Source organism: Balearica regulorum, chromosome 4, assembly GCF_011004875.1.
Source record: "Balearica regulorum gibbericeps isolate bBalReg1 chromosome 4, bBalReg1.pri, whole genome shotgun sequence".
Classification (NCBI taxonomy): Eukaryota; Metazoa; Chordata; class Aves; order Gruiformes; family Gruidae; genus Balearica; species Balearica regulorum.
In genome coordinates, this window is record NC_046187.1 from 56170139 (window position 1) to 56195083 (window position 24945).

The 24945-nt window shown below is 41.1% G+C and overlaps 1 protein-coding gene across 17 annotated transcripts in view; it reads left to right on the plus strand.

The window, feature by feature from the left end:
* Nucleotides 1–24945, plus strand: part of APBB2 (amyloid beta precursor protein binding family B member 2) — a 193218-nt gene that overhangs the window by 76750 nt on the left and 91523 nt on the right. For 9 of the 17 annotated variants that reach the window (XM_075752251.1, XM_075752252.1, XM_075752250.1 and 6 more), the window contains one exon: nucleotides 14455–15255. In XM_075752251.1, coding sequence (XP_075608366.1) covers nucleotides 14455–15255 — 801 coding nt within the window. Of the gene's footprint in view, nucleotides 1–6471; nucleotides 6518–10282; nucleotides 10352–14454; nucleotides 15256–24945 lie in introns of all 17 variants that reach the window. The other 8 variants (XM_075752257.1, XM_075752263.1, XM_075752256.1 and 5 more) reach the window with 2 other exon arrangements.

Sequence of the window (24945 nt, forward strand, 5' to 3'; positions counted from 1 at the left end):
GGGGAAATGCAGATCATAATGAAATCTCTGATAGCAGATTAGATCTCAATGAAAGTGCTGGTAAAATACATAATTTTGCTTTTGTTTACTTTGCATAAATAATGAATAATTGTACCACCTCAGCTATTGTATTTCACATTCACAGTTGTTGCAATCTTTATGTTGTACTGTTAAGGACATGGTGCAGCCTTAAGCCTTAGTCCCTGACTTTTATCTTCTGTCTGTATATACAGTAAAGTCTGTGAAGGGAAGAATTAGGTCTGTGTGGAGTATGGCAGTGGTATTGCATCTTTGGTGGTGAGACAGTATTTCATCCATTTATGACATTGACCATTTTGTTGAATGATTTCATACATTTAATGAATATAATAGTGGGTGGTCTTAGGAGAATAGCAAGAGGTTTTATATTCAAGGAAACATGTCACAATTTAAATAGAAAGCAGCTTATTTGAAACCCAGTGCTAGTAAATGTATTTGAAATACAGGTGCTAGAGATATAAGAAACAGCAAGGTGTTTAAAATGTAAAATTGAAAGCTGTGAATTTAACAGGTGCATGCTAGTTTAGACTTTTTAACAGTGTAATTAAAGAGCAATGATCTCTCTTGATTACTGACAATAAGCAAAGCAGTCTTCGGTGTATCCCTGGCTCTGTCTAGCACTGCTTGTCCTGACTTCATGCTCCTTTGTGTGCCGTTTTGTTGGGTTTTCTTTTTTCTTTTTCTGTGCTTTTCTTGTGAAAAATAGGGACTAAGGATGTACAGTCTCCAGCTACTGAGAAGCTAGGTTTTGTAAACAGGTTTCTTTCATGAACTTCTCCTGAGCTTTGTTGATATTTTTTAATATTTGCTCAGAAACCCCACTTTTGTGCGTTGGCTGCAGCAGTTCTCCTGAAAACACACTGCTGTTTGTGTTGTTTAGGTTGCCTCAAATTTTCTTTCGTACTAAATTTTTTTTTTCTATGCACAGGTAAAAAGGTTTTGTATGTCTGAAAAAAGCTTTTTAATGAGTTGTCCATGCATATCCTGTCCCCAGCATAATAATTTACTTTAGTCATTTGTAGTGTTTTATACAATGTTGAAATCTGAGCAAAGTGTTTCAGAGAAAATTGAATTGGTTCCAGTGCCATTCTGCTGGCATTAAATGCTCAGGAAGGGTTTAAATAATAATAATATGCACAGTTTTGTGACGGTACTTTAAAATCATAGAATGTCCTGCGTTGGAAGGGACCCATAAGGATCATCAAGTCCAACTCCTGGCTCCACACAGGACCAGCCGAATCAGAGCATATGACTGAGAGCGTTATCCAGACGCTTCTTGAACTCGGTCAAGCTCGGTGCTGTGACCACTTCCCTGGGCAGCCTGTTCCAGTGCCCAACCACCCTCTCAGTGAAGAACCTTTTCCTGATATCCAACCTAAACCTCCCCTGTCGCAGCTTCATTCTGTTCCCGCGGGTTCTATCACTGGTCACCAGAGGCAGGAGATCAGCGCCTGCCCCTTCACTCCCCCTCATGAGGAAGTTGTAGGCCATGATGAGGTCTCCCCTCAGTCTCCTCTTCTCTAGGCTGAACAAACCAAGGGACTTCAGCCTCTCCTCATACGTCTTCCCCTCTAGACCCTTCACCATCTTTGTTGCCCTCCTTTGGACACTCTCCAATAGTTTTATGTCCTTTTTCTACTGTGGCGCCCAAAACTGCACACAGTACTTGAGGTGAGGTTGTACCAGTGCAGTGTAGAGTGGGACAATCACTTCCCTAGACCGGCTAGCAATGCTGTGCTTGATGCACGCCAGGATACGGTTGGCCTTCCTGGCAGCCTGGGCACACTGTTGACTCATATTCAACTTGCTGTTGACCAAGACCCCCAAGTCCCTTTCAGCATGGCTGGTCTCCAGCGTCTCATCGCCCAGTCTGTATGTATAGCCAGGGTTGCCCATTCCCAGGTGCAGAATCCAGCACTTGTCCTTGTTAAACCTCATGCAGTTGGTGATTGCCCAGTTCTCCAATCTGTCCAGGTCTCTCTGCAAGGCCTCTCCACCCTCGACGGAATCAACAGCTCCTCCCAATTTGGTGTCATCTGCAAACTTGCTCACGACACCTTCTAGACCTACATCCAAGTCATTTATGAACACATTAAAGAGAACTGTCCCTAAAATTGAGCCCTGGGGAACCCCACTGGTGGGTGGCCGCCAGCCTGATGTAACCCCGTTTACCATAACTCTTTGGGCCTGACCCATCAGCCAGTTGCTCACCCATCACGCTATGTTTTTGTTGAGCTGTATGCTGGACATTTTGTCCGGAAGGATACTGTGAGAGACAGTATCGAAAGCTTTACTGAAATCTAAAAAAATTACATCAACTGGCTTTCCTTGATGAGTAACCTTGTCATAAAAGGAAACTAAGTTTGTTAGGCCCTTCCTCTCACGAACCCGTGTTGGCTGTGACCAATGACTGCGTTGTCCTTCAGATGTTTTTCGATAACTCCCAGCATAATTTTCTCCATAATTTTACCAGGCACTGAAGTGAGACTGAGAGGCCTGTAGTTACCAGGGTTGTTTTTCTTGCCTTTCTTGAAGATTGGAACAACGTTTGCCAGCTTCCAGTCAACTGAGGCCTCTCCAGATTCCCAAGACCATTGAAAAATAATTGAGAGGTCTCGCAATGACATCAGCCAGCTCTCTGAGCACCCTGGGATGAATCCCATCTGGCCCCATGGACTTGTATGCATCCAGGTGGAGCAGCAAGTCCCACACAATTTCGGGGTCAGCTGGGAGTTTATCATTACCGCAGTCACGGTCCTCCAACTCGGGGCAACTGGGGTCCCAGAGCCTGTCATCAGTGTTGAAGACAGAGGCAAAGAAGGCATTAAATGTCTCTGCTTTATCTATGTCCCTGTTAGTAAGGTGACCATTCTCGTCAAGTAATGAGCCGATATTCTCTCTGGTCCTCTTTTTGTTATTAACTTACTTAAAAAAGCCCTTTTTATTGTTGCCCACAGTACTGGCCAGTTTCAACTCTAACTGAGCTTTGGCCACGTGAATTTTCTCCCTACAAAGGCGAGCAGCATCCCTGTAGTCCTCCCACGTTGCCTGACCCTGCTTCCAGGGGACCTGACTTCCCAGGGGACCTGACTGACTAGTTCCCTGAGCAGCCTCAAGTCTGCTGTCCTCGTATCCAGGGTTGAAGTTTTGGTGGCAGTTTTCCTCCTATCGCCAAAGATTTTAAATTCTACCACTTCATGGTCACCATGGCCAAGATGGCCACCAATCGCCACTTCCCCCACAAGACCTTCTCTGTTCATCAGTAACAGATCTAAAAGGGCACCTGTCCTCGTTGGCTCCTTTAATAGCTGTACCAGGAAGTTGTCATCGAGGTGTTTCAGGAAACTCCTGGACCTGCTCCTATCAGCTGTGTGGTGTTCCCAGTTGACGTCTGGCAAATTGAAGGCCCCCATAAGGACAAGGGCAGTTGATTTAGAGGCCTCACTTAGTTCCTTAAAGAATAATTCAACCCAACAAAAAACCCAAGCCCTCTTTTTCAGAAGACATTGGAAGTGAGGAAATGCAGGAATTTGTGGATGGCAGTTCTCGGCACTTGCTGACCTTTGGAGCATGCCAGGGTGGAGGCACGGTCCTGCAGTGGCACGTCAGCATTCACCGAGAGGAAGGAACCTGCTTGCGCCTGGAGCTCCACGACCATCCCTTGCTGCCCTCAGAAGACGGCGCCATATCTCCCACCCTTAAGTCATCCTCTTGATTTGTGGCAGACAGAGGTGGACTTCTATTTCTTTTTTAAATAAGAGATGCCTAATAGTTCAAAATGATTCAGACTAGGATCAATATAGAATCATTTATTGATATAACTCTACCAATATAATTATTAGAGCTAACTGGAGTTTTATTTCAGAAATTTGTGGTGGAGGGTGAATTTCTTTTTGTTTTTTTTTTTTCATTTTGTCCAAGTAATCCTTTTTGGGGAAATAGCATGTTGAAGAAATGTTCATATATCAAGGATAAATACGGAAAGAAATATCCCTTGTGGGAAGGCACTCCCCTAGACTGCGGAGGGAAGAGGTTTGAGTCTCAGTTCTTCCTGATCCTCTCCCATGCTAGAGCTGCTGTTATAAATAATTCAATATACTTGAGGGCAGAGAAAGCAGGGTTGATTTTATAAACTTAGCGTTTGATTTCCCTCCAGGAACACTCAAATTTTTGCTCTGTATGTGTCTCTTCAGCTTCCCAAGCTGCGACCTTCTTTTGCACTGGGGCAATCCCCCACTGCTGGTCTTGCAAGGGTGCTGTTGCTTAATGGAACTGCTGAAGAGTCTTAGCTTTGTTGCAGTGAAATAGGGAAACAAACGTGAGAATGGTGACGTTATAAATAACAGCAAACCTCTGAAAAAAAACCCCAAACTTCCAGTCTTGCAGCCGGTGTCAGTAATTGCATTGCTATCATTAGCCCAAGATGAGTTGGTGTGAAAACATACTGTGGAGTGGCTCTTTGGGCTTGGCTTGGAGCCACTTCCAGAATAACAGAAAACTCACTCAAAGAGGCACTCTGACCCCCAAGGAGGAATGTATCTACCATTCAACTCTTGGTAGAAGCATCCCAGTAGAATTCTACATCTGCAAAATTCTGCCTTGTGTCTCCTGACCTTTTCTTTCCAGAGAAAGATATCTTGGTGTAAACGAGACTCGAGCTGTAACACTGGTCAGGTTGTGGTCAGGGGGAGAGTTTTCTGTAAAGTTGCTGAAAAGCCCCACGTAATCGTTGTTTAGCTGAGGAAAACCAGGAATACAGATGATTAATGGAGTGAAAATTACAGAAGCACCCAATGACACATACGTTATTCTCCCTGTTAAAGCCTCTCTTGTTTAGGTTTCTACATTTCCTAGGAAGCTATGTGGAGACTCGCACAGCTACTTCATTGAGGCCTCTTGGGTGATCCTGGTGAAGCCCCAAAACACATACTGGTTTCCACAGATAGGAGCTGACTTGGAGTCTGCAGATAAAAAGCTTTAAGAACTGTGTATTACTCTGAATGCATATTGTCACTTCTGGTTTTATTTCTTAGCATAATTAAATAGTACCCCTATCTCAGGATCCTGACAGTTTTGTTTCTTCTTCATGGTAAAATCAGAGGTAGAGTGATCTGAAGGTGAAGGTTTCCTGGTAACTCCACTTGGGGTTGTGCGTGTTCACGGAGAACCACCATGGTACCAGATTTGCATCGCGTGTTGGTCCCCTTTCATGGGAACCCCAGTTCCTTTGGTGTTCAAGTGCCTTGTGAAGATCTGTGAGCTTGTAGATAAGAGTAGAGGATTTTGGCTTGCACGTCAAGAACTCAAGACTCCTTGTTGAAATTCAGGCCAGTAATACTAGTAGCTTGTTCTTTTCTACTTGTTCAATGTCTTCCACAGCCAAGTTTACTGCTCGTTGAAACTGAGCCCACTTTTAGCCACGTTTCAGTGTATTTAATATAAATGCAAGTAAGTGCAGTTGCTTTTTTGTTATGCTGTCCTTCCACTTTATTATGGATTGATCTGTTTTGTTTATGGGGAGCATAAAGCAAGTAAGATACTCTGATTTTACTTATAAGCATGTGGGTTTGTTGTATATATGAGCAGTATGGGTAGAAGTTTCTCAGCATAGCACAACAGCATTCTCAAACAGCTCTATTTCCTACAGCAGGCCGAGATTAAATTTATTCCTGTATTCTAGTCCCGTAATTACATTGGGAGAGCTACTGTATGGTATTTTAGTTATCTCTCGGCTTTCTGTCAGCTTAAGCAGTACTGCAACGCTTGGTTTATAAACTGTTTGTATGTTTTGAAGTATTTCTGATTTATCCCATTAAACTTTGGTCGAAGACAATACGCAGCTTTGCAGGCAACTTTCAGCCTTGCTGAGATGTAGCTCTTTGTGTAACAAGTCTTATTTTAGTTCAGCTTCTAATGGAAAAACAAACTAGAAACATGGAGACCTTTTCTGGTTTGATGCATCCTGTGCTCTGAAATATATCTTGTTCCATTACTGAGAGCAAGGGTTTTGTGGGTAGGACATGTGAGTCCAACTTTAAGACAGTTTTAGCAGATGTAGTTAAAAGTGCACATATAACAACCCCACCTAGGTGAGATACAGAACACTTTTAATGTATGTGGAGCAGAAGCAATTTTGTCAATGTGCAAAATCTTAATTTCCTTTCCTTGAGAGGCCTGATAGTCTCATTTTACAAAACCTGGGAATCAAGCTAATGCTCTGTTCTGTGACCAAGACTTGGACTTTTTATTTTTGCTCATAGTTCTCAATTTACTGTTAGCATTTTGAAATTATTTGCAAACACTTATGAATTAATGAAAGTAGAGGTTTTCATTCTTTATATTGAGACTTTTGATATACATGTATTTTTACTTTTTTATATAGAGTTGTAGAGAGTTTACTGAAAGATTATTTCCCATTTAATTGATTTTCAGATTTTCATCTCTAGAGCCCAATTTGACACTAAGTACAACCTTCTAAGTAAGTAAATAGTAAGTAAACAATTTTGGTGTACCATGCTCTTTCAAATGCATTTTAAGATCTCAGCTATGAGGCGGTGATAATAGGTGGCTCAAAACTATTGCTACCAGTCTGGGTCAATTTCTGGATAACCTTGATAAGAGCTTAATGTGTAACTAGCCATAAATTTATTATATGTCATTCAGAGGGCAGACGAAATTGTAGCAGGTGAAATCATGATGCCAGGCCATCAGAAGTTAAAATATATGAGTTTAAAAAGAGAAGCTGAAATGTCTGCATTTTTCTGTATGCACTTAGTTGTTCTTAGAGAAGCGGATTGTGTTGAGGAGTATGCAGTGTTGTTTCTAGGTTTTGCAGGAACAGCCGAGTGTTTGCAAGCTGCAAACAGCAGGGCCACAGACAAGATGTGTGGGAGGTGGTTAACGATAATCATCTATTTAATTTTTTTTAAACTTTTTTTTTTGACCAGCACAGATGCTGTGCTGGAACTTAACTCATCCATTGCATCTGACAGGGGCTCAGTTAGCATTTTTGCTCCTTCTGTTAATAATGCTGTGACCTATGCTTAATCTCTTTCCTACTTTTGCTGCCTGTGTCTCCTGATCAAAGAGGTTTGTACTGGGCTAGTGCTGTTACAAACAGCAGGAAAGCTGGTGCTGGACTCAGTGCGTTTCTTTAACCCTGTTAAGGAATCAATCATCTTTTGAATGGTTCTGTTTCCTGATTTAGGAGCTGTTGAATGATCTCACTTAAATTTATGTGAGGCTGAAAAATCCCTGGTCTGAACTCAATCTGAATCAGTCTAAGTCATTTTATGTGCCAAATCCATGGCCCTTGATTCCTTTCTATTACTTCATTAAGCATATGGGTAGGCTGCCTGTCTTACAAAGCATGTTGGTTACCTTTTAATTTCCCTGAGAAAGCTTATCCTAGCTCTTTTTTTTCATATGTCATTGTGCTTTGGTTTTGGTAATTCTGATCAGGTTCGATTACACATTGTTTACTTTCAGACTTGGAAAGAGTTATTTTTGGATGGTGCTTGAGATTGAGGTTGCAGGATATGGAAGACCAAGTCCTCCTTGCTTTGTTTGTCGTCTCAGTTGCAGAAATTAAAGTGATGATTTCTGAGTTTGTCTCTCTGTGTAAGGGAGAGTTAAGCTTATGCTTGTGCTCTATATTAGCACGTGCATTTGGAGTTGTTTGTAATTAACAAATTAGTCTGAGGTGTGATCTTTATTGTAGAGATTGAGTAATTTATACATTGATTAAAAAACCCCAAAATGTTAAGGCTCAGGAGTTTAATTTACTGAACAGGATTAGAAAAAATGAGTGAGGTTTACTTAGCAAATGTTGCTGTGAATGTATAGAACTGATGACAGAAGGTCTTATTATCTGTGCTTGCAAGTAGCCAATAGATAAAACACACTCCATCTTCTTGCCGTGACAACACTGTTTTTGCCTGCCAGACTGTTCCATTCTACACAGGGGGAGAAATCTAATTAAAGGAAGAAAATTGAATTTGGAAAACACTTAGTATGCCATCTTGTTTTTTCCCTTACTAAATGCAGGATTAGTCGTGATTGCATGTCATGGTAATGCCTTATATAAATGAAAGAATTACTCTTTATTTCTCCAAGTGATCATTTGATTTAAGAATACTCTAGTAGCATAACATGACCCAGGTTGACTGCAGCATGGTGTTTCAGTCAGTCAAATATACACTGATTATTTAGGTATATCTATCTTAATAAAATTATAAGTAAAGGAACAATGGATCTGGCCTGTTTCTTTTTGTCATTTTTACTATTTTTATCTTTTTCCTTTGTAGCTGTTAGAATCTGATTCTGAGAGGCATCTTGTCTCTGAATTTTTGCTGGATGAGGAATTTGGCTGTGTGGGAAGGGGGAGGGAAAAATGGCAAATGGGAAGACATACTCCACTTGAGTGCCAGAACTCATTGCAGGATCTGAAGTTGTTTTTTCCTTAATAACATTATTTAAAGACAGATCAGCTTTCAATTTATGGATTTCCATCAATAAAAGCATCACTAGAACAGAGACAGCACTGCTGCTAGGCTGTTGCAGTTGGTTGGCAGCATGATTAGCTCTAAAAGGAAAAATGTCATTATTGTGGCAGCAGGGGCTCGCAGGGTGCCTCTTGGGGATGGAGGAGCCAGGACAGAAAGCTGGTTACTGGATGGTGATTTCAGTAGGACAAGGAGAAGCAGAAGTAGCTGGAAATGGGAGAAACTGTGTTTAGCAAGCAGGTCGAAGTGGTGATTTTGTTCTGATGTGAGGACAGAGCCAGGGTGGAGTAGAGATGGCAGCAGTGATTCCCTGCTTGGGCAGGGGACTTGGACTAGATGATCTTGAGAGGCCCTTCCCATCTTCAGCAACTCTGAGATTTGCGTGGAGGAGTCTACAGATGGGTTTGAGCACACATGCAAGCTGCTTGCAGCCCTGCTCCTTTCCTGCTCTTGCATTCCCCAAACTGCTCTGCCCACCATTGAAATTTTCTTTCCTGGCTTTGCTGAGCTTTCTCTCTCCAGCTTCCAAGCTCAGTCCAGCAGAGATGCCATTGCCAGAGGGAGCAGTGAGAAGAAAACCACTGGGTGTAGGAACATCATTGGTTGCTTTGATCTACCACAGCACTTCATTCAAGTGTTTTCCTTCCTTTTTCCCCTTCTGAAAGTGTTTAACATCCCCTAGAATTTGTGTAGATATGTAGGCAAGGAGCAGCATGATGACACTTAACACTAAGAAAGCTTCTAATCTCAATTCTGATTTCAGCTACATTAATCTAGACTTTATTAGGATGCTTTCAGCCATTAGCTGGTCCTAGCTGAAGAATGAATGTAGATGTGAGAAGACTGTATTAGGATATTTAATTAAGAATTAATGTTTTAATATTGGAATTCACCCTTTGAAGCAGAGTGAGCTAGTGTTGAGTTGCAATCATTGTGTAAGAGGCTTTCTCTTCAGCTGTTTAGGCTTTAGCGTATAGGACCTGAGGCTGTAGCCCCGTGGCATGTGTTTGTCATTAAATGTTTTGTACTCCACAGATACCCTTGCAAAAAGGCAATCTGCTTTATGACAAAGGTTTGTATTTCCTATGTTTCCTAGACACAACAGCAGAAATAGTCGTAAGTGCATAGTTCTCCCTGTCTTCCAGTGTATGCGTCATTCACATCCAAACCAGAGACTTTAAGGCAAAAAGAGACTTTACTTAAGAGAAGATGGCCAGGAAAGGGTCCCATACAGGAGCTTGCTTCCTAGCTTGCTTTTTATGATTCCCTCCTGTGGGATGAACCCTGCAGACTATGCTTTCTAGTTTCAGGTGCTGGATTCTGCAAATTTTCGTGTGAACATGCCTTACTGCTGTGTTTATTTTTACCAATGCTGCTGTAGTTTCCCGAGTAAGCTGTAGTTGGGTAATTGCGGAAAAACACTGATTTGTCTAATGTCATGAAGTTTTTGCTACAGTATGCTGATTAAAACTGGAGAATATTGTTGAACTTGTGCTCATAGTAAAGTGTATATTAAGAAAAATGTCATAGTTATTTTTAGTTGCTTGTTCTCATTGCTGTAGACTAGCCTCTCCCATACTTTAATGATTGTCAAATGTCATTGAAAGCTCCAAAGATCCTCACTGTTACATTGCAGGGTTTGTTTAGAATGCTTAATGTCTCTCAGGAGCTTCTGAAATGTGGTATTTTTATTTTATGTTTTCCTTTGGTTTTAATTCTTAAATGATCCCTCTTTTCAGATTTCAAATTATAATCTATTTCCTGATGCATTGCTGACGCCCCGTGAGCCATGTCAGAAGTACTTCCAGGTCAGATGCCCTTTAAAAGATTCTGCTATGCAAATATGTGAAACTTTCCTCTTCTTTTCCTTCTTCTTCCCAGGCCCATATCTCACTTTCATTTTGCACTTATACATGAAAAAGAGCAAGCACTTTATTTTCTTTTTAACAGTGCCTTTTTTAATAAACTCTCTATTCGACTTTTAAAAAGTATTCCTATAGACAATACAATGCAAAAACGTCTTAGTAGAGGTAAAGACAAATAGGTCACACACTTTTCTGTTTGCAATGGCATTTTCTCTCTCCTCCTAGCTCTGTAAGGTTTATGACAAGATTGAAAAACATCAATAAAACCCATTCAAGTAATAGCGTTATTTGTATTATTACGATGCTTAGAAAATTGGAACTACTTTGTGTTAAACACATTATGGTGGTGAAAGTATATTAATCTATATCTGTAAGTATGTTTCTAAACATTAGAATTATGCAGTTGAGAATTGTGATTTGTTTTAAAAAGTAAGCAAGCTAAAACCATTAATGAATTGCTATGACAGATCTTCTACCTACTAAGTGCTGACTTAAGCACCAACATTTTATGAATACGTTGTTATTCCCAGTAATATTAACATCCTAATTATTCTTAGTTTTTCACCAGAGTCCAATATTTTTTATTATAATACCCTATTTTTACTTATAACTTATCACTGTTCACCTCCTTTAGCTGAGGTATACGTATCAATTCAGTGATTCCTGGTCTGCTTGTTCATCTGTGTTTGCTTTTCAGCAGAAGGCAGAGGAGTTGAAAAAAAGGTGCCCTGTGCCAGTGGCCAGGCAGCACGGGGAGCTGCCCGAGCAGGGGGGGACAAGGTCTGCCTGCAGCAGGGTGCCTGGATGCAGGACACCTGACACAGGGTGTTGGTTAGCTGGCGAGGGGCATGGCACCAATGTGCGTTAGGTACCCCAGCAGCGAGGGAGGCAGGGTCGGTGGGAGAGACAAAATAAAAGATACGGGAAGTCAGTGATTGGAATTTCAGTCTTGGAAATTAGAGGCACAGGAAGAAGTTGCATTTCCTTGAAGTTTTTAATTAGAAATTTGGGATGTGCTGCTTCTGGGAAAAGTGATGTGTTTCAAGTTCTCACTGCGTCCTGTATAGAAGAGGAGGGACAGGCTATCGCTCTTCTTCCTTATGCTGTTCTACTATGCAGTCTAGGGGGTTTTTTCAGTGCATTTAAGCATTTCCTTGCATTGAAATGTTTTCCAAGCACTTTAGTTACTCCTGGTCTGGTAGCAACTTCTGCCCTTGAGATGCAAGACCTGCGCCTTCCTATCTGTATTTTTTCTTCTCTTTTTGCCTGTTTGGTTGCTTCCCTTTTTCCCCACCTTTATATCTGTTTCTGTGAGTGGAGGAATGCCATCTGCGTGTATCCCAGCGTGTGGCTGAGACCGCAGTCCTTTGAGAGGACAGCCTGCTCCTCTCTGTGCACACCTTGTGGTACCGTTTGCATGTCCATTGATCATTGGATTGTGATGATTTCATCAACAGATCATTTGAAAAGGGAATCAGGAGGGGAGGTGGTATCTAGTGAAAGGTTCATTTTGACATTTTTCTGCTTATGATCATACACCAACCAAACTTAGCACACAGCACTGCTTGGGTCGCAGACTTCTGAAGGCTTTGGCTCAGTCATTGATCAATGTGCCAATGTTCATCATAAATCCATGGGTGAGCTTTATCAAGCAGATTAGTAAAGTGTAATACATCTTGTTTCAGTGTTTCTGTGTCCATACTCTCACAATATTTTTGATAAGTGAAATGCTAACGGCAGGAGACTGGCTAAAGATAATCTGGCAGGCAGATACTTAATCTTTATCTAGGAAGATTATTTTTTAAGAAATTTGCTCAGTGGTAAAAATAGTGGCAAATGTTGCATAAAGCAGCTCACTTGTAACAAAGAACAAGAATAAATTTCAGTCTTGTTCCAGATTGTGGCAGTTGTATTTATTGATGAAAAAATAAATGCTTGTTTTAATTTGCTGAAGCATAAAGTAAAATATAATCTAGTAAATTCCGTAAATACTGTACAATTCCATAAATTCTAAAGGTCAGGGAGTGGGTCAAAATTATCCTGCCTTACTAATTTATTTTTTGTGCGACTTCCAGATTGTCAGACTTTTAACTGATTCAGAAAAAATACAAAGCAGCCAGTCCATAAACACAGGCCATTTTGTGTTTTTAGATTGAAACATGTGCTTTGGTAACATTATGTAGGATCAGATGTGACCTTGCTTACATTAGAGTTGGTTGGTTTTAGGCAAGATGCAGAAAGCAACATTTATTGATGTATTTATATGAGAAATACATTTATCAAGTTCCTTAAAATTACGTGATGCTTGTGTTTTAGAAGTCTTTTGGGACTAAAGCTGAAATTGCCTGTAAGATGTTTGTTAACTGTTACCTAAGCTGCTGGGTTTTGCACAGTGTGTGGGGGGATATCTGTCTTCTGAAGAATTTGCAGTTGGTCTAGACTGACTGGGGCTTGAGGAAATGGCAGACATGAAAATTTGTAAAATGTAGTTTAAATTCTGTTTTGAACAACTTTTAGAAGTTTTTCTAGGTGAATGATTCAGGGAACAAAGTATATACTTGCTCTGCTTGGTTTTAAATGAACCAGAGTGATGGTTGGAAGTGTGCAGCTTTGACAGCACATCAGAGGGAACACTAGCAACTGTGTGTGTGTTTAGGTAATGCTGTGAAGTGCTCCTTTTCACTCTGTGTTTATGTATATGTTCTTTTAAAACCCATATATTTAATCTCTTGTAAATCTGTACAGCAGTCAGTTCTGTCATATATCAAATATACAAGGATGCAGCACAACTCAGCTGGAATGATCTGTCATCGGCTAGCTCAAATTATAGCTTTTCATTCCTGGATAAGTCCCAGACACATTTTTATGTGCAATATAAGCAGTTAGTGATGTCTGAGAATTAGGAACAACAGAAAGGGTGTTTCATGCTGTGGCAGATGGGAGTGATTTATTAATTGGCCTCTAATTTGGTTGCCAGGTGTCAAACAGTGACTTCTACAGTATGTAAATTGAGGTGCTCATGGAGTATTTGTGCAGATTACTGGGAGCCATAAATAGGCAGCACAAGAACAAATGATAGTTTTAAAAAAAATACACTTCTGATCATTTTTTTTCATAGTCTGAAAATCTGTTCCCTCAACAAATTTAGTATTTTTCAAAATGTGAGCTGTGCCCCTGGCTAATAAAAATGAGAAACTTGTCTACAAGTAGACAAAAGAATAGTTTTCTTTCACTGTGGAATACATGTGCTCTGCCCTAGGATGTACATTTTATCTTTAAGTTTGAACTTTGCGAGTGAGCCATCTTCATCTCTGGAGCAGCTCTTTTTTTTAAAGTTCATTAATTTAGAGCAGGATATTTTGTCAAGGGATCGCCCCCCACAATCAACTACAGTATTGTGAAAGACTCTACTTTCTGTATTCCCTGCGTTCTCTTCCCTGCTCTACTTCCCCCTTAAAAAAAAAAAAGAAAAAGAAGAGAAAATGCAGGTGTTAAGAGGCAACAGCTGACTGGCCAATCAGGCTTAAAATTAACAGTGCTTTTAGTTCTACCCTAGATGAAGAAGGAGCAGCATATCTGCCTGTGGTCTGCTTAGAAATTTCTGAATTTTTCTGCTTCCTAGTGATGAGCACTCAAGGAGCTCTTCCCCTCCTCCTCGTCAGAGGTAGAGGTGAAATGCTAAAATGAAATGATGGTAAGGACAACTTCTGGACTCCGGGGCATTTGCAAAGGGCACTTCTCCTGTCCCCAGGCCTGCCTGTAATAGAATCAGACATCAAAAAACCAGCCTTAAAACTGCCTTGTATAGGGTCAAGCTTTCTGGTTTTTCTCAGCTTCATGGTGCTAATGATCTGTCTATATTTTTCTGCCTCTGTTTTTCCTTATTTAATAAGCTAAGCTTTTGTCTATTCTCTTACCCACTTAGGTTGTGGTAATTTTCCTACTATAAAGCAATTATGTAAAGTGCCACATCCCTTTACCAGAAGCCCTAGCAAAATAGAGTATATAATGAATGTATTTCACGACTGTTTCTTTTGCTTTTCTAGTCGATTCTGGCGTGGACGCGTTGGCAGCGTTTATGGCAAGTGGCAGCACAACGGATGTTGTGAACCGCAACAACCCCGCCACCCCACCAAACACCCTTAACCTGCGCTCTTCGCATAATGAACTTCTGAATGCAGAAATTAGGCACACAGAAACCAAGAACAGCACTCCTCCGAAATGCAGGAAAAAATATGCGCTGACTAACATTCAGACAGCCATGGGTCTTTCCGATCCAGCAGCGCAGCCCCTTCTGGGGAACAGCTCTGCCAATATAAAGCTGGTGAAGAATGGAGAAAACCAGCTCAGGAAAGCCGCCGAGCAGGGACAGCAGGATCCCAACAAAAACCTCACTACCACTGCGGGCATAAACGTAACTTCTGAGAAGTTTGAAGGCAAAGAGCCGATCCCGCAGGATTCCTCTGGCTGTGAAATATTACCCTCGCAGCCAAGGAGGACCAAGAGCTTCCTGAATTACTATGCAGATTTAGAGACGTCTGCTAGAGAGCTAGAGCAGAGTTTTGTTGCGATGGAAGATAAATCTGCGCAAAGCAACAGCCAGGCTTCTACTGTTATTGTCAATGGGGAAGTCCTGCCCCGGAAACAAAACAAAGTGTCAAGCCCAGAGGATGGCCAAGTTGCCACAGTGTCATCAAGCCCTGAGACTAAGAAAGACCACCCAAAAACTGGGGCCAAAACAGATTGTGCCCTCCATAGGATTCAAAACCTGGCCCCGAGCGATGAGGACTCCAGCTGGACTACGCTGTCCCAGGACAGTGCCTCGCCAAGCTCACCTGATGAAACAGGTATGCAAGTAAAGGCTGCTTGCAGCCACTGGTTTAGAAATACGTTGCCTAACTCATTGCAGCTGGCAGGAGAGAGGTGATTTAGCAGTGCTTTTGGTGGGGAAGTGAATTGCATCGAAACACAAGCACTGGGCTTGCACAGAGCTCCTTGTCCGCTTGGGAATGCTTGGCACCCTCAGCTCTATCCTGGCAGCTTTACTGCTGCTTTAGGAAAGGCGCCAGTGAATGCTATAGACGGGGTTCTACAACTATGCTAACTGCACCTTTTGCTAGTTTGTAAGTAGTTGCTCTTCACTAATCAGTGGGTACATGTTGTGAGAAGTACGTGATTATATGAAGATGCTAAACTACCAATAGCTGCCTACATGCAACAGACTTTTCTGAGCAATGATTTTTAGGTTCAGCAAAGATTTTTAGTTTTCTAATTGAAATTTTTCTGAGTGTCCCCCCTCTGCCCTGAGTCATTTGATATTCTTTTATTTTCAAAAAAAGTCCTCCCAAGCCTTGGGTCATTTAATTTCTGTGTTTTGTTTCCTTTGTGCAGCAGTTTCATACAGTAACTTAGAAGTTGAAATCATGGTATTGCATATTTTGGAAGCCTGGGCTCATTAATTATTTGAACACTAATGATGACTTCTGCACTGGCTCTGTTGTGATTTACAACAAATCTGTATTATTTTTAAAACTTTAGAGATCTCTAATTTACTCTAGTTATTGGACTTTGTTACTTTTTTGTATCCCAGCCAGTATATAAGGTACAAATTTGTCAAAATAAGGGGAGGCAATCCAGTTCTCCAGGGTGATGTAGGGCTAAAGAAGTTTATCATATCTTGTTTGTATTTTGAATGATTTCATTATTACAGCACAGAGATTATATACGGTTTGGAGGTCACCACAGTCCAAATCCACAGCTGCATTACATGTCTGTCATGCATGATAATGACAATAGTGATTCTTCTTTTAATGTGTAGGGGTTTTAAAATCACAACCAGAAATCCCCATTATGTGACATATAATGGATCTTTGGATCTTCTTTTTGATGTGTAACAAACCTTTGCATTGAGAGACAATTTTAATGAAGTTACCTCTTCATGTGCAAAATGAAAAAGTTTTCTGTTTACTAAAATTGCTGTTTGGGTTAATATTATTTCTTGGGATACTTCATATAATATGGGTGACATCACTGAAAACATTTTCTGGAGAAACTATCAATAGAAGGTATTTAGATAACTTCATGCTGAGCTTGTTGACTCCTCCTGCCTTTGTACTTGCCCCAGGTTTGGCAATGAGAAACTGTGGATAGAAAACTTATGTTCACTGAAAACTAAATTAGAGTAATTTCAAGTAGTCTGATTAAGTAAGAGTGGCCTAAGATCCTAAGAGCTAGCTTAAGTGTTGTTTCTTTTTAAATAATGTTTTCAAAATTTTCTTCCCACATGTGTATTGCCACTGCATGGTGTATGAGCAGCACTGGGGAAGGGGGATTTTCTGAGCTATTGTGAGGTGTCAAGAAGTTTGCTTTTTTAAGTAATCAAGTGTTAGCTGAGCTGTGGTTTGTTTGCACTATGGAAATAGAGGGAAACTTTCCCCTGCTGTGTATGGGGGTTTCCTTGCTTAAAATTAGAATTAGAACACATAAATTAATAAAGTCCTCAGAGCTCACCACTCTTCTAAAGCAGAATAAAGAGCTTTTTATACATTCTCCTCTGCCTTCACCATACTAGCAGTCAATGTATTATAAACAGTTAGAGAAAAGCAGATGTCGAGATATCTGAGTTTAGTCTCTATTAGGAAAGAGTTAAAAATAAACAGAAGGCCCTGAAAAACTTAAGCTTAATTGTTTTCACTAGGGATGCATCACTGTTTAGACAGAATCCTCCTGAACTCTCCTTAGGGCAGGATACTTTTATTTGTGGTCTAATGCAAAGGTATTTTCAAGAGACTCAACTCTTTTTCTGAATGAGGCAGCAAAAATAAGGCAACCGAATTTAAAGATGCAAAACAACTGGCTGGATATTAAACAAATATTCATGTTGTTTACTTGTAATGTTGCTAAACAAATGTAATAGAGCCTGTTAATAAAGGGGGCACCGAACACCACAAGCATAGTACTGTATAAGAATTATGGTTTGGGGAAACTCTTCTTTCTCTTCCAAAGAAATGATCTATATCTGCTTCTTGACAAGAACTACGTTGACTTCAGCTTTCAGAGACTTTTTTATAAGGACTTTTAGCTGTCCTCCACTGGCCTCGGGACTAACTGCACCCATCTGGCTGACTGCTGCCATTCAGAGCACGTGTTGTGAGTTACCAAAGACCAGCTCCAGATGTCTTTAAAACTGCAAATGGCACAGAGCTGGTTTTAAATCACAGCGAATGCTTTTTCCCCCCCCTCTCCAGAAAATTTCCTTAGTCTAGTTTTCAAAGGAAACACATCTTGTGTTATTACACCCTCTACCTATTCTTTCTTTCCATCTCTATGTATTCACGAGTTTCACCTACATTTTATGAACCTGTGGGGTAAACAGCAGAAGTGGATACTCTAGAGCCCAAACCTAGGGCAGAGTGAGGGTGGTGCCAGTGCCATTTTCTGTTTGTGACTACTTTTTTAATGAAGCTCACCAGAACATCTGTAGAAGGCAGGCACATTTCTTCAACTTCCTATCACCTGAAAAACAGTTTCAGTGGAAAGTTATCTCTCCTTAGTAAGGTGCAAGTCGCTATGTAATAATCTCTAATGAATTAGGAATGAGAATTCTCTGGACAAAAAAAAAAGAATTCCATTTGCCTCAAAGCCAAGAAAAATGCTGGAATATGCTTTTGCTTCCTGTTTTATCTTAATTTGAAAAAAACCTATTCCTTCCAGAGCAGGCAATAGCCCCATAATTAGGAAGGTCCCTGAGATGTGGGACACTCGGCGCTAGACGCAGGTTTTCTTGCTCTGGCACAGTTGCCCTCCTTGCTGTCTTCAGAGCTTTGGGAGACTGCGCAGTGCCAGCAGCCACTTTCAGCTCCCCAGCTTCTCAGCTTTTGGCTCACACAATGGCTTATTTCTCCCTGGTTGAAAATGTCATTCAAAGGGGTATCAAAAGTACAAGTGTCCTCTTTTTCAGGGAATACCACTGCTGTATGTGACTGCCACGAACCACGTGCCTGTCTGCTGCTGGTCTCTGAGCAAATCCAGGAAGGCAGTTTAATAGCTGGTTACGTATAAACGAGTTCAACCCAGTGCAAAAATGACAGTGATGAGACTGGTCCTTGGGGAACAGAAGTGTCACTCTTGTAAATAGAGTCTGGTATTCTGAAATAACAGTATGTCTGGGTAGAATAGCCTTCTAATACAATAAAAATTACAGCAAGTCATGAATTACTCAGATTTATACCAATGGTCAGTTCTGCTTCTGATTTTAACCAGCATCTTTGACAAAATTAAAATGCATATCCTCTTAAAAGCCCCATTTTTCCTTTGCAGTATCTATCTGATATAGACAACAAGTATGTTATTTACTACAGAGCATGTTTTCCGTGCTCCTGAGTGTGGAAGAAGATTTATGGTAGTAGAAATACATTCAGTTATACTGTGGATAAACACAAGTCCTATAGTACTAGAGGAAGAATATATTATCACCTATACAATTGTAGGGTTCTAGGTAAATATCCAGTTTTCAAATTTTCAGGAATAAGAGGCTCTAGTTCACACCCACTATGCGTCTTAATGGCCTGTCAACTTTTCAATACTGAACTAGGTTTTTTTAATCCTGCATGTTACTGATAACAACGTATCAGGAACAGTGCAAGTTTTATACTCTCAAACTTGACTTGACCATTTGCTGACTGTCTATGAAATAGAAAAGGTGACTATTCCTGTATATCCCCAGCATATAGGTGACATACTGTATGTGGAATAACTAACTGCATTTTTATCTTCCTTTTAGCGACCCCATATAAGAGGATTTTAGGGAAGAGAAAGTAATTCAGTTTAAAAGAAATAAAACCTAAAAGGCCACACAGTTACACAATGTTCACAGTAATGATCAGCATTTAGGCTCTACTGGTAGAAGGCCATAAAATAAATTGAACTTGAAAGATGACTCTCTAGTACACGCTGCACAGGGAGGCCACTTGCTGCCTTTGGGCAGTCAGGTCGGTTTTACCCTGTGGTTCTCGGTGCAGCTACCTAAATCCGTATCTTGAATGCTCAGATAAGTACTCTGACTTGAAATACAAAGTTTCCATGGTAAAGAGCGGTGATCAGAACTATCCCACTTTTGAACTGGGATAGTTAGTAAAAGTAGGTATGTAAAAGTGAATTAATGTGCTTAAATTCAGGAATGGGAGGATAGATATTTTCTAGAGTAAGTGATTAGCATCCTCTCCCAAACCCTGTTTGCAGCTACCAGAATTTGGGGCTATAGAAGAAAGAGGCTTTCCAGGATGTGTTGTATGGTCACGGTTGCAGTTTCATACTTACTGTTTACCAAGAAGATAAAGAACAATTCTTTATTTCATCAGAGCCATTCCTTTCCCTCCCTAAGGAGGGCTTGATTTAATTACCTGCCTGGTGGTGTCCCAGACAGGAGGCAAGAACTAGGACTTGCGTTCCAGAGGAGGAACCGCAGGTTGAGCGGGACACACATCAAGTAACACTCACAAATAAACCAGCTGGATAGAGCCGGCAACATGTACCCTGCAGTACAGAAAACAAATTTGTTCCTTTTTTTGGGTCTGGCTTTGTTTTAGAAATCACTCCTTGGTTAATCTCTGCTATATTGTGCCTAAAGGGTCTAGGATGGTTTGTCATACTCTTTCCAAACGCAGCTCTCCCAGCGTGACATCTCTCCCTAGGTGCTCCGAGGCTGGCGGAAATTGGGTTCAGTTGCTTTCCAGTGGCTGTGCTTTGACTACCAAAGCATTGCTGTGCCTAGCTCAGTGCTTTGGCTAAAATAGTATCCTAACTGACATAGCTTAATTAATTTTGATGTTATTCTAGCTGAACTTCTGGCCACTGGATGGGAGTTTAACAGGCTGGCTTATTTTGCCCTTGATATCTCACTTCTTGTTTGTTGCTTGTCTTTTCAGGGACACTTTCCGTGCTAGTGTAGTAAACTACATAATTTCTAATCCAGACAAAATCAGAGTGCTGCTTTATGTAAGTGCAGTGCTATGATTTTGAGTGTTTTAACAATGAGTATTTTCTACTCAGTAAAACGTATAGTTGTGAGGTAAACAAATGCCTGCAGGCCTGGCTGCTGGAACATGTGGAGTACCAGTGGGGAAAAGTGAAAGGCGACAAGGGAGAATAGAGATTGTGGTGAGACAGTGTGGGAATGTGAATGCCAGCATCGTGCTGCTGCCTGGGTGGAAGCTGTGGAGTAGTTCACAAGATTTTCAGAGCACCGCAAGTTTCCCTTAACTCCGTAGTGCAGTTTACATTGATGGGTACTGTTAAGAGATATTAGGACATGCTTGTGTGTTGTGGTAAAGTGGAAGACTCTTCTGAGCATCTGTAGGGAAAACTCAAGTTTCAGAGGTGGTGAAGAGCTTAATCATGTCTGCTACTTAACTTGACAAATTATGTTTGGAAGTTTTTCAGGCTTCTGTTTCATGGATGGACAGGTGTAATTCTGGATCCTGCATGTCTTCTCTGAGGTTGAATGTGTCTTGCTGAAGAAGTTCTTCTGTGTCTAGTATTGTACGTCTTCACAGGTCTCTCCTGAGACCATGAAAGGGTTCAGATGCAGTCAGACACAGGACCAAGCAAAGAGGAAGGGAAAACAAACCACAGAAGACAAACCAGAGAAGGTGATGGGGAAAAGTCAGGATCCTGATAGCTCTTTCAGAGGGGTGGTAAGGCAGGAAGTTGCACAGAAGAAAAGCCACCATCAACTAATACCAGAGTAACCACCACTCCTTTAAAAAAAAAAATAAAAAATTGCCAGTTCATAAAGCTGTGCAAGTAATAACAAATTACAACAAAAATCGATCCAGTAAACCTCTGCCTCAGCACTTCTGAATGCTGCATAGAACTCAGGCCAAACTTCAGTCCACCTGATTGATGCTTTGAAATGGGTATAGAAATCTCTGGGGAAGGGAAGGGAAAAAACAGTTTTACCTTTGGGAGGACGCAACCTGCGGGCCCCTGTTCGTTAAGGCAAGCTGAGAACATGGGTATATTCCACTAGGTGCGTTCTATGTGCTTCGGAGCTCTTTGCAGCCTGTTTGGGTACTTGCTTGTCATTTTCTGTGCTCCTATATCTCAGCTGCAGGAGGTGTGGTAAAGAAACGGTATTGCCGCTCAGCAGAATGAGTCTCCAGTCTTTACAGTGGCCTTTTGGCCACAGTTAGCTTTTGGAGGATCTCATAGTTGCTGGGGTAGCAGCGATTCACCTAGGTGTACGATGCCAGGGATGGCTGGTAGTTTTGGGAGTTTCCTGTTCAGAAGTGTTTCCTGCCTCTTTGCAGCTAAATACCCTGCAAACTGGAAACCCAAAGCCTGGGCCCCTGCAGTTGTTCCCCTGAGCATCTGCAGTGATACCAATGTCAGGCACCAGCAGCAGTGGTGGGTTTGTCTCACCACTGCTCTCAGCAGAGGAGAGCACTGATGGGGGAACAAGAAGAGTTGTAGGGTAAGAAGGAAGGAAGGGTCAGAAGATGGAAGTGTGACCTGAAGGCTTGTTGAGAGGAGTGACACACTGGAGGGGGAAGCAAAAAAAAAAAAAAAAGAATAACTGCAGCTGTGGAGATAAACGGCACAAACTGAGGGGAAGCTGGAATAAGCAGGAGCTGGAAGGTTCATAGTCAGCAGGCTACGGCAAGCGGGACTGGCACAAACACAGTGACAATAAATAGGATGGACTAAGATTGAGAGTAAAGCAGCAGAAGTGAGTATTGTGGAATTTGCGTGTGCTTGAGGCTGGGATGATATTTCACCGAAGTTCTGAAAATTTAAAGCAGGCAAAAATAGGAGAACTCTGGGTGAAAGTCATTTAATACTGAAGTACTGCTAAAAGAAAGTAAAATTCTAGCTCAGGACTGGATTCAGGGCCTGGTAGAAGATGTCTGTCCAGTGAGGGACACAGACCTAGATTCCCCTCAAGTTCCTGCCCTCGTATACTTGCAGGTGTAGGTATTTCTTTTAATCTCCCCAAGTTAGTGGCTCCTTTAGACCCCAGTCTTTCAGTGCACTGGTTCCTCATGTGCTTAACTCTCACACAAGTCAGCTTTAGCTGATTGAAATGTAATTCAGCTTTAATTAACGACATGGGATTGGCTGAATTGGGGTCATGGGTCCCTTGAGTCATAACTGTGCTATTGCAAGCTGTGGTATTAAATACACAGAAACCTGTAGCATGTACCACCAAGACATGGACTAGATGGTAATGCAGACAGCCTTGGGTTCATTGCTGCTGTATCCAGAGGAGGTGGGTAGATCCAGGGCAGTACTGAGCCATCTCTGTGGGCCAGTAGAGGTTTTGTATGATGGGACTTGGCATGCCACAGAGACCTTGCTCTGAACTCAGTCCTCACTTGAGAGTGGATGTAGTGTCCCTGCCTTAAGGGACATGAAGCCTTTCTTGAGCAATCCCATGAAAGCACATGCATTTGCCATTAAGGCTCAGTTGCTTCATTTTGAGATGTATGGAGCCCCTGGGTACTCAGCATTAGATCGTAAATGTCCAATATCAGGATGCCACAGAGCTCAAGATAATAACATTAAGTGGGTTTCTTGTAATGTCTGAGATCTGGATTTCTAAAGCCTAGCAGTGTGTCCTTTGGTTTGAACAGTAGATTTATCCATGATACTTCAGTGATGAGAAATCCTCGGGGGGAGAGGGGACGGATGACCCCAAACCTGAATCATATATTTTTGCTCCCTGCTCATAGTGTCTCTGGGGCATTTCTATCCATTTTTGTATGGTGTTGTGTTGCAAGGATTGTTTTTAACCACTGTTGTGTTGATTGTTTTACATGTACATTATTTGATACACTGGACTAATTTATTACCTAATGTGTTTTTAAAGGAAAAGCCTTGAAGTAGTCAGCCTCAGCTATTCATGAAACTTTCCTAATTAAACTATTTTTACCCAAACAGTGACATAATTTAATATTAACTAAATTAATTTTTCCCATTATTTTGTTTTTAATTGCTTTTGAATTGAGATTCTGCAGGGCTAAACTTAAATATGAAACGCTTCAGTTATTAACTTGGAGATAGCTGCAGTGCATTGAGAGATAGGTGTAGTAGCACTGTCATAATACTCAAGTGAGAGCTGTAACTCTGTAGGGCATGTTTCTTGTTTGTATGTAACTGATAAAATACTCTAAATCTAAGGTTATGGCTACTTTTTCTTTTTAAAAGTGGATATTTGGCTCTTTCCTGACCCTGAGAAGTTTTCAGTGAGGAACAAAGGAGCCCATCCCTCCTCCCCTTCTCAAAATGAAAGCCAAAATGCACAACTGAGATTGGCCAAATTAATTTTTAAATTAGAATACATTCCCATTTAGACTTTAATTTAATTTTATTTCTACTCTGCAAGAAAGAGACCGTCAAGTTACCCTGGTCATTTTGGCTGACACAATTCTTGGCTTTGCTTAAATTATTGATTATAGCAAGGGGAGGGACTTTGCAATGCGAGCAGCGCTCTCACTAATAGAAGCCTTTCACTAAATCAATTTCTACCATTGCTGCAGTGCACCTTCGGGGAGTTGGAGGTTAGCAGCCTTAAGAAGAATTTTGTCTTCAAAGAGTGGATCTTTGCCATTCATTTTTCTAAGCCTTTTTTTTTCATGTTTATACAGGCAGCTAAGGAGAAAAAAAAGAGTAGAAATATTTCCAGGGGTTGATTTGCAGGGTGAGGGGCTGTTCTGGTCCAAAGTTGAGCTGATTAAATCTTGATGTGATTGATATCTAAAGGCTTGTGGGCTGAAAGTACTGTTTCAAAAGCTTGTCTCTTGAGCAGAGTCAGTCAGAAAATACATCAATGTCTTGCAAGCTGGAATCAATTCAGTAGAGAATGCACTGTATGCACATGCTGCTGTAATTCCTGTATAGCCATCCCTCTCATTTTTTCCTGGCTTATTAGAAAACGCTGTCATTTATATGGTCAACATGTAGTATTTCCTCTGTTACATCTACCGGCAGTTGAATGGGGGTGGCTTTTCTTTTCTCCCACCAAAGCACCATTCCTCGTTAGACTAATTAAGTAAGTGTCTGTTTAAACATAGCAGTGTATTTTCCCATATTTGAGTTGGAGATGCTACACAGAAGGAGAATATGAAGCTGTTGGGACATGTATATAGCAAACTTAAAGGATGCTGGTAGCAGATCAGTACATGTTGAACTATACGGGAGCATCTAGTAACTGTAAGTAACACTTCTTTTTTATTTTACTTTTTTGTAGCTCTGGTTGACAATGTCACTTAGCTCTGGATATTGAATACAATTATTTTATCTGTTGTTAAAAATTCTGCTCAGTGGAAGCTTAGCTGGTATCTGACAGGTTAAGTTGCAGAGTGCATGGTGTGCAGTTAATACTGTAAGGGTATCTTTATGGATGCTCATCATTTCAGTGGTGAATTGACAAGTGATGTTTTAGATTTGTGATCCATAGAGTTTGAAGGTTTTTACATAGGTTTAAAATACATTATGAACCAGACTTCACACGTCATGAATTCCTCCCCTGGGACTGC